General features: G+C 36.1%; 1 protein-coding gene across 9 annotated transcripts in view; it reads left to right on the forward strand.

The window, feature by feature from the left end:
• LOC124538592 (sodium/potassium-transporting ATPase subunit alpha) overlaps positions 1-6815 on the forward strand; it is a 46461-nt gene extending 39646 nt beyond the window's left edge. For 3 of the 9 annotated variants that reach the window (XM_047115699.1, XM_047115701.1, XM_047115704.1), the window contains 4 exons: positions 262-356; positions 4357-4531; positions 4623-4855; positions 4940-6815. In XM_047115699.1, coding sequence (XP_046971655.1) covers positions 262-356; positions 4357-4531; positions 4623-4855; positions 4940-5060 — 624 coding nt within the window. In that variant the 3' untranslated portion in view covers positions 5061-6815. Of the gene's footprint in view, positions 1-261; positions 357-1358; positions 1454-2448; positions 2544-4356; positions 4532-4622; positions 4856-4939 lie in introns of all 9 variants that reach the window. The other 6 variants (XM_047115697.1, XM_047115702.1, XM_047115705.1 and 3 more) reach the window with 3 other exon arrangements.
• The last annotated feature ends 3695 nt before the right edge of the window (positions 6816-10510 follow it).

Genomic DNA, 10510 nt, shown 5'->3' on the forward strand with positions numbered 1-10510 from the left:
TAACAATGATTTGTATACACTTACAAGTGAGAATGAGACGATTAGATGAGAAAGCGAAATTCGCTGTGAACAAAATATTTAGAAAGTTAAATAGAAAACTTTTCGTTTTGACGAAAAGAATTGGTTTATGTAGTCGATACAAGTAAGTTTGAGATTTTATCCACTTGAATTTTGTTTATTTTCAACTGGAGGTGAAGTAACTTGCAGCTGTAAAGTCGCGGAGGAAGATATAGCTTATATTTAATGAGATATTGATAATAGGTGCCCGCCATAGCGCTGGCGTACGAGTCAGCCGAGGCGGACATTATGAAACGTCCGCCTAGAAATCCGTTTTGCGACAAACTTGTCAACGAGAGGTTTCTTTTTCGTTACAATACAATGTGCCGCCTTCTTAACCCCTAACCGGTTTTCAGCTAACGCCGCTGTTGTCTCGGTATCGTGACGAGTGCAGTGTGAAGTTGTCTGTAATCATAACATTTATATTTTGTAACGGAACGTTATCAGTAATATCGATTTATATGTACATGTATATTATGATTACAAACAATTTCATTTCAAGAATGTTGTTCAATTTTTTATTCTAATATGTGGAGTTTTAGCGAACGTCGAGTTCTACTAATGATGGAGTGATGCTTGATTTTATGATATGTTTCAATGTCTTTATATTTTGATGACGAGTGACTATTAATGACACAAAAGAATCCGAAATCTAAAAAAATCGACGACTGATTATTTATAAATCAGACGAAAAACACTCGTCACCAAAGTATAATAAGTAATACCAATAAATTTTAGTGCTCCATAGACTCGGGAACTAATTTGTGTCTGATGTTAGTGTACAGAAATGTGTTCGGTAAGCATAAGGGACTCGATCGTAAACACAACTAGTAGGAAATACAAATGATCAAAAACGATAGGTAATGTTGCACATGAGAGCGGACATAACACGAACCTACAACAATCACAACATAATCATTTCCATCGTCATCACGATATGTTCGTCATTTGGACACGATACCCAAAGGCAATCCGAATTCATCCACCGATCATTCGATTAGATTTTGTTTTACATCCTGGCGGTATTGAGAACGAACGTCATATCATAGTCTATTTTTATTGTGTTTAACGTTTTGTTTTCTATGATAATTTTAAGTATTTGCAAGATATTGCAAGCAAACGTCCACAATTATTGGATTCGATTTGGACTTGGACAAAATATGTTACAAAATTGGGCTAAAGTAATTTAGGGCGCGAAGTTGGGCGTATGCTTGCAAAGGTCTTGTTAAGTGTTGGATGTTGTGGACACGTGAGTGGCGACGCACGCTTGCCGATCGCTCTCATAGCTAGTGTTTGTGTAGGTGCCCGCCATTTCCCTGGCTTACGAGGAGGCCGAATCTGACATTATGAAGCGACAGCCGCGTAATCCTTTCACTGATAAGCTCGTTAACGAGAGGTAAAAATACGGCGAGTGACATCGCTCGTACAAAGATATTATTCTATCTGCTATTTGCTTGCTACCACGTGTAAATTAGTCTTCAATATTTGGGGTTTGGTTGTTGCCTGCAGTGTGAACGGTGTCCTGTAGGTACACGAGTTAGAGTGTGGATATTGAAGGCGACAATCGCACCGCTCCAGTTTTCTGCCTTGCGTTGTCTTTAACTTTTTCTTTATTAACTGATTTCCTCTATCCTCTAACGTAGCTTGATGTCGTTGTGGAATAACGTGTTTCTACGTCTCGTCCTGGCTCCTGCCGGGCAAAACACATTGTTCCATTTCTAATTTGTGGTTTTATTGATTATTTATTACTATTTGTGGTGTATGTAAGTGATCGCTCTTAAGGTAAGTTGTCCGAAAACTTCCTTGTGTCTGCCATCTGTCTTCCGTGCATGCATTCTAACACACTTTAACGTCTTTATAATACGGATATCGTTTATTTTTCTTGTATTTTTTTATCTATATTTTGATTTGTCATACCTTTCACGCACACCATGACACACACTTCTACATCAGTATCGTTACCATTCAGGATACAACGGCGTACGAATCATTCACCGCATTTATCGTATATATCGTGCTAGGATACATTGTCGACTATATATTATATGAGCACATACACGTATTCGTATTACATATGAGTTATTCTAGGTCTGGTTTGTACCTGTCATCTAGCGTAGTATTTCAGATATTCTATACTGTGCTGTTTTTAATAAACATCGACGTGCTATTTTACATCTAACACGCTATATCTTTCTATTTTACAACAATTTCCTAGTATTTTCTAATATAATTGTAATATTAAGTAAATATAGTGATACTTTATATCTATTATATATGTATACCGGAGCTAGAGTTAGAGTTGGAGGCGACTGGGGTGTGTAGGCAACAATATCGTGTAAGAGGAGCGCGGTCGTTGTGTTGGTTTGTGCTGATTGCTTGGTGTTTACGAAGGTACCCGCTATATCATTGGCGTACGAGGCGCCAGAGTCCGATATCATGAAGCGGCAGCCCCGAGACCCTTACCGTGACAACCTCGTCAACAGAAGGTCGGCCCGCACTCGCCGCCACTGTCGTGGCAACGCTTACTAGATTCTCATTTGGGTGTTAACGCCATGTATAGCCTCACTATCAAAATTACATATAGGGTACAATTTATTACCGGAATGTCCCATAGAAATGCATGTAGATGAAAACAGTCAACATGTTTGAACATCGAAATTGATTATTTTTTCACTTACACGCAATTAGTTACACGACGCAGTGAAAAAGTAAATAATTTCATGATATTAAGAAAACAAATTACGATGCAGCAGTTCTAGACCTTTGATTCGAATAGAAAGCCTATCATTCATTACAACAAAATTGTACCCTGTATTAGTCTACAGAATTGGTTACAGTTAATACAATGAAATATTTTAATGGTGCGGCTACTAATGGTTAAACAGTTCCATTTGACATGGATGTGGAAGAGTGATTATGAAGACAGGCCCCCACCCTCAACCCAGCACTACGCAACCACCTGTGTAGAATCGAACCGAGCCCCAGTATAAAACTATATCTATACCAAAGATACTCCACTCTGTGTAAAATACACGACATATTCTTTGTTTCCTCTTAGATCCTTGAGAATGAATAAAAATAGTTTTTTCCTAGAACCCTTTTTAACTCTAGAATACTTAGATAATAGTGTTTAATCTCTTTACAATCTTCACTCTTCCATATTTTAAAGATAGATTAAAAAAAGACATTTAGCAGTGAAATGTCAATAATTGCACGTTAGTGAAAAATTTAGTGAAAATTAGTTATCATACAGGCGTACTAGTGGATTAACTGTGTGTGATTGTGTTTAGAAATTGTAGAAGAAATAGATTATTTATAATAGAACTTTTTTTTATTCAAGGAATGACTTGACGAGATGGAGCGTACTTTAATAGTTATCGTATTTTATTTATTTTTTTATTATTATATATTTATTTAATTATTATGCGGGTATATTAACTATAAAATATTGCAGTTTTATTAGAAGCACGACGCTAAGTCGTTCACAATGCTATAGAGCTTACGTCACAACACAACACTCATAATCTTGGTAATATTATCGAGCTATCTTCTATTTCCACAAACGCTTTAAATTCTCGTATGCTTAAATGCTTATCGATGGTCCCAATGTTAATGCATGTATGGCGTAAACTGTAAGTACCTACTAACAAATGGTTATACTAACAACAGCGATGGAATTAAAACGAATACATTTTATTAAAATTAATGCCATATCAATGACAAAATACTGTATAAAAATGTATATACACCAGTAACTGAGTTTTACCTTCATCGCAAAGCTTATACCTAAATATGGCGAATGAAGAAAATGTACATTTTAAATGACTTGATAACTGCCTACGGGAGAATCGATATTTTCTAAATCGATATAATATCGATGTTTTCAGATGATTACACTTTTTCGCAGTTTGCCTTGTTTAGGTTCGCAAAATGTATTAATGTGCTAGATCTGTATAATAATCAAAATGCTGCATGATTATTGGTTTTAATTAAGTGCCCCCCCAGAAGTATAAAAGTTTGGAGTGTTTTAGATAAAAAAATAATGACTAGAACTTTCTGATTTGCGTTATGAGTTTCACAGAAAATGCTTAAAGAATGCACGTGTAATTAAAGGTGCTGGCTTTAAGTTTTTAATTATTCAAGCAATACATAAGAAGTAAATATCCTAATTTTTTTCTAATGAATTTGCCTCAATTAGTGGACGTAAATATATATCTCCATTTCAACATAAAGCCGGTGCTGTCACAATCGCCAAGAATGCCTGACAAGTTCTATAACATTGATTTTGGGTGTTAACAGGCTGATTTCCATGGCATATGGTCAAATCGGAATGATCCAAGCCGCCGCTGGATTTTTCGTATACTTCGTGATTATGGCTGAGAACGGATTCCTTCCCTTGAAACTCTTCGGTATCAGAAAGCAATGGGACTCGAAGGCCATCAACGACTTGACTGACTCCTATGGACAGGAATGGGTATGTAGCATCAAAGTTGGGTGCAAATTGTGTTTTATGTTAAAAGCTTGTCATATTGGAATCCTTCACACATGTTTGTGTGTGTTCGCAGACTTACCGCGACCGTAAGGCTCTGGAATTCACCTGCCACACCGCTTTCTTCGTGTCCATCGTGGTGGTGCAGTGGGCTGACTTGATCATTTGCAAGACCCGCCGTAACTCGATCGTGCACCAGGGCATGCGTAACTGGGCGCTTAACTTTGGACTCATCTTCGAAACTGCGCTCGCCGCCTTCCTCTCCTACACGCCCGGCATGGACAAGGGCCTGCGGATGTATCCTCTCAAGTGAGTGCCTCAGTGACAGTTACCTTGAGTGTCTTTTAGATAATTCGGCTGCGATCTCGATGTTAATATTGAAACCGTCGACAGGTTCGTGTGGTGGCTGCCTGCCATTCCATTCATGTTGTCGATCTTCATCTACGACGAAATCCGGCGCTTCTACCTGCGTCGCAACCCGGGCGGCTGGCTCGAACAAGAGACTTACTACTAAGCTGCACCGACCACTGTCCACACCGTCGCGTCGTGCAACAGTTAGTACCGCGTACATAAAGTTCATTTGTGTTCTTATATCAGACTGACAGAGGTTGCGGTGCCGTTTCGGTATATGTGTAATCGCTGTCGTGTACGCTTCTCACCGCTTGTTACCGCATCGCCGCCCGCAGGGCTCCCGAGTACCTGCCGAGTGTGTCTGTCCACCGCGTCGGGCTCCGCCTCGGCCGCGGACGCCTCGCGTTATCGTTTCTTAACGAACTATCTATGTATATATGCAGTGAGGAATGAATTGAATTTGTGATGTTAAAAAATATTGTACACATATTATAATTTTAAATTTGTGAATCGCGTTATTTTTGTATCGAAATCGTTTTGAAATGTAATTTGAGTAATCTCGAATCGCCAAATGCGATATGTTAACGGATCTTTCTGGGAATACGTTGAATCTCTGTTGGCGCGCGGAGCACGCGCGGAGCACGCGCGGAGCAGGCGCGGAGCACGCGCGAGCAGCGAGCACTCGCGAGCAGCGAGCACACGCGAGCAGCCCGCGCGAGCACGCGAGCACGCGGCGCTCGCCGGACACGCCTCGCGCAGCGGCCGCGACGGACACGTCGCAGTAGTCGTTCGCCCTCGGTCATATAAGATAGAATAATATAATACTAATAATGTTGTTTTTCACACACTATACGATAAGTAACAAGATATCGTCTAGCGGTAGATCATCGTTCCGCCGCGCCGCGCTCGGCGGCCGACGAGAAGCATTTGTTGTAAAATTACATTTAAGAAGCCACGATTATAATTATTATTTAAGTGATTTAGATTAAGTTGATTTTTTCGAGTGAATATTGTTTAGTTGACGATTCGAACGGGTGCATGGTGTGTGAGAGGTCGATGTGGAGTGCCTGAGTTATAGTGTACTACTGCTTACTGTTAGGTAGGTAGTTGAAATTTTGAGCCATATTTTCAATCGTAAAGTAGATAAACGAAGCATACACAGTCGCGATAGCTTGGAGGGCCGCGGACGGAAGCCGGCGCCGGCCCGGTCGCCGGAACGCCGGTCCTCTCCGGCCGACGCGGACCGACACCGACCGACCCGGACTGGCACGGGCGTCTCCGGTCGCCGCGCGCCGGGGCCGGACACTATGCTTTTCTTTTTCTAAAATTAACTGAAAACTTAGTGATTTTCGTGAGATTTATTAAAATAGGCTGCTCATGTTTATTATATAAGATTTTATTTCTTAATTAAAAGATAATAAACAAAACGTAGAAATGCGTAATTAGAAATTTTTAAAATTATACAGTTATGATAGAGTCATCTTGTTTTGGTCGCCGCTCGGCGCTCCGCCGGCCGCGCGCGGAGCGCCGAGACGAGCGATTTATTTCAATTTTCGTAACGAATACATATAACATATAATAATGGTTACAAAAGTAATAATTATATTACATTATAGCGACTATAAATCTAAATTATATGAAATGTTTATAGATTTAAATGATGTTTGTTTCTTTAGAGTGACTTTCTGTGCTTGTTCAAGAGAACGATGTACATTTCACAGACAATAGTCGTTGATTATGATTGATATTATTGTAATGATTGGATCTTTGTAAGCTATTCGTTTAACGTACACTGTAGAACTAACATTGTTTTGCGTTCGACAGTTCTTTACACCGTTTTATTTTATAGTATTACTCTGTTGGCTAGGAACGCTGTAAAAATGTAAGTGTTAATAAAAAAAACATTTTCAAAATATTATTGCGATGTTTCATTGATATTAGCTAATATTTATTAAATTCTATTTATGCTGAACCTTGGTCTGATTTGCTTGTGAGCGAACTTATACCTCTACCTTTACATTATAGAGAATCACATTAAGGTACGCACACACTGTCCTTGATCACAGATAAAATATTAAAATAACCTTGTACACTCAAATACAAAAGTTTTCTATGAACAAAATATATTAATTCAATAAACATTAAAAAAAAATTAAATCTACATTGAACCCAAAAAACTTTAATTTTCATCGCATAAAATAATTTTTTTATGCATATTAATAAATTTAGGATTAAATAACATTATTATTTAAAATACTTCAACCCATATACGAACAGCATGAGATGATATTGTGATTGACAAATTTATGTAAAAAATAAACAATTTTTATTCTAATTATGTAACTAATAATACTAATAGTCGAGGTCTTGACTTCACTCTTAGTAAAAATGCATTTTTTTTTTGTATTTTGACTTGATAATGAACATAACACTTAATCGAAGACGCTCAAAATTTTTTTACTGAAAAAGATAAAGAAATACATTATTTAAATATGTATAGAGAAAACAATTACTCTCTTTTTTTCAACGTTTCCTCAGTTACAGATGTTCAGGAAAAAATAAGTGCAGAAAACCGTTCCGTATGTTATTTTTCGAATCACTATACAGAAGACTGTAAGACATCAAAATAGAGAATGCAATGTTAATTTAACTTGCGCCCAAATGAGGCACAATAACATATTTAGTAATTATACAATACATAACACATCCCCAAAAAGAAATAATATTAGTGATTTTATACAAATTACTAAACTAGGCAAGTACTTTTGCTTTTTTGGACGGGATCGATTAAGGATTAAAAATAGTTCAATCAATATCTCCTCGGGTGTTGCCAGTAGGAAATTATTATGCACACTTTTTATATGATTTCTCAAAGTATTATCGTAAAATAAAATATTTAGACAGATGTAATATAAGAATAGATTAATTGTATTAAAATGTAGAAGTTTAAAAATCTATGCTGAAATACTAATACAATGATACTACTAATACTATTAATACTAATAAAATATTATAAAACAATTGTCTTTTCTCTTTACACATTAAGTCCTTAGTAGTTACGCAACTGCAAAAGCATCGGCCAGCAATCCACGGTCCACATCGCAAGACTATTGACCCGAATAGTTATACTGATTAATGAGCTTTTAAGTATGCGCCAAGTTTATTAATTAAAACAACTAACGCTTGGGATAATTAGAGCGATGTTTATAAAGGTAAACCTAACTTCTGTTTTCTTTTAAATGATTTTTTTTTATATTTACAATATTTTATAATGTATTTTACTTGTTTATAAGTATATATCTAGTAATATGAATTATACTAAACATCTTAATTGATAATTGGGAATTTTTAATCCTATAAATGTGAAAATGTGACGGAAGTCGAAGGCGATTATTAAATTACGTCATAGGGATGATATATGGCAACATTTAGCGGATCTTTACCAATGAATTAAATATGTGTAAGCTCTAAACCAAAATTACTCAGGCCGGGTACGAAATGCTAGTTCACGTTTTAAAAGTTAATTTTGAAAAGTTTAGAAAGTATTCCTTTCTTCATTTGTAACAATGAACGATAATTAATTTTATATAATTTGAATTCTTAGACCAAATGACGATCTTAAGATAGGTGATGTATTTTCAATAGACCAAAAAATTCTAAAAGATAAGACGATGCATTGGTATTACTGCATTGGCAATAATATTTTGTCAGTCAAAAAGGCTCCAACATAGCTAATCTGGCTCTGGTCGTAATTCCTTGGGACTGATAAAGTATTGACATTTCATCGTCATAATAACATTATCTTACTGGTCTACTTAACCAAACGAACTCGACTACTGTTGTAGATTCAAGACTAGACTGCACTTAATTACAGAAATTATATTAAGTGTAGAAACAAGAAAAATCACATATTTATTTATTTTATTTACTAAAATATTAGATATTTACAGAACAATCTGTTGGCAAATTCGTGAACTAGCTCGATAAAACAGTATGTCAGTAATAAACAGCATAATTTTAACTCAATTGGTACGACACACTTTCAGGCTTTACAGCAAACAGCTTCAACGGCGGCGCTTTAAATTTTAATATAAGTACCTATTTACGTTCTTAAATAATAGGATGTGGACGTAAAGATTTGTTTTTATTTCTTCTTGTTTCCTAAAATATATTATTTTAGGCAACCAGAAGTGAGGTAATAAAAAATAATATAACAAGCCAATGGTGCAAACTTCAATAACAAAATAACATCCAGTGAAATCAAAATGGTTTACGCGTCCTTAATCATGGTCTACACTCCTTTTCACCACCGTCTTTACAGGCGACAAACCAATGTCACGTTACTCCTGAGTTAACTTTCGTCGGGTGTTTACAGACGATGCATGAAAACTCCTTACAAATGCTTGAAAACTTCTTATAATATAACTTGTATTGGACCGTCTATTAATTTGCCAATTACTCTGACTGATATAAGGACGATGTTTTTTTAATTATTTTGAGGAGGCAAGCTTTAATAAGTCAACGTGTAAAAGGTGTTCATTTTTGGAATAAAATGCCATAACTAGAAAATATTACAAATAGTTGTCTAAAAAAAGGTTAACGACCGCTCTGGAACCAATCGGACCCTCTCGGGTCAGTCTAACTCTAATAACTAAGTCTAATATAAAAAGCCGAATGCAGTCCAGCCCGGGGCGTCAAGATACTTCAGGCCTAATCTGACACGTCAAATTTACAATACACCTATTTTTGATTTTGAGTCGTTTTAACGGAGTCGCCAAAAACATAACAGTACATCATTAGATAACAAGATCTATGTAGATCTTGTTATTTATTAATAAATATGTATTTGTTGTCAATCAAAAAACCATTCAAAAGTCTTGTATTAAAAAAAAAAGTATAAATAAAAAGGTTCGTATACAGTGATTAATTTGTAGCAGAGCAAAATTAAAAATTATTTTATTATTATTGGAATAGTATATTCGGGATTATCGTTTACAATTAATATAGGTAATCTTTAAAGTATTCAAATAATGTAACATTAATTTAAGATCCGTTTGGATTCTCACCTACATTTAACCAATGGAAACATGCAAACATTGAGTGATTACGAAACGCAGCCCGTGGCTTGAGATCGACGCGTCCCGTGTCCTGGCGCGGCGCGACCGTGGGCGTGTCTTGAAGGTCGCTATACTTTTCTTACTCGGTAGGTAACCTTTTTATGGTTTTTTTTCAAGGACGATCGTGCTGACCTCATTGCTGTTGATGAAATTCTAATACTGGAAGTTTTTATGGTTTCTTTTATTATTATAATTTGTTGTTTTACTATTTGTCGTATATAAATAATAATAATAGTTTAAAAAAAAAACTAAAAAATACGCTAATGGCATTGTTATTGGCACATAATATGTATGCAAAGTTTCAAATTAATTAGACTTCTGGAAATAGCTTAAAGTCGCGCTCAAAGATACACATACATACAGCCCAAGTTTATAAAAGCGTGTTAAAAAGGTTTTAAGGGTTTGCAAAATGATGTGCATATTTATTTTGAAAAAAAGTGTTATTTATTATTACCATAAATGAAATAAGAAACAGTCATAAAGCTTAACCAACACG

The sequence above is a fragment of the Vanessa cardui genome, chromosome 20, assembly GCF_905220365.1.
Source record: "Vanessa cardui chromosome 20, ilVanCard2.1, whole genome shotgun sequence".
NCBI lineage: Eukaryota > Metazoa > Arthropoda > Insecta > Lepidoptera > Nymphalidae > Vanessa > Vanessa cardui.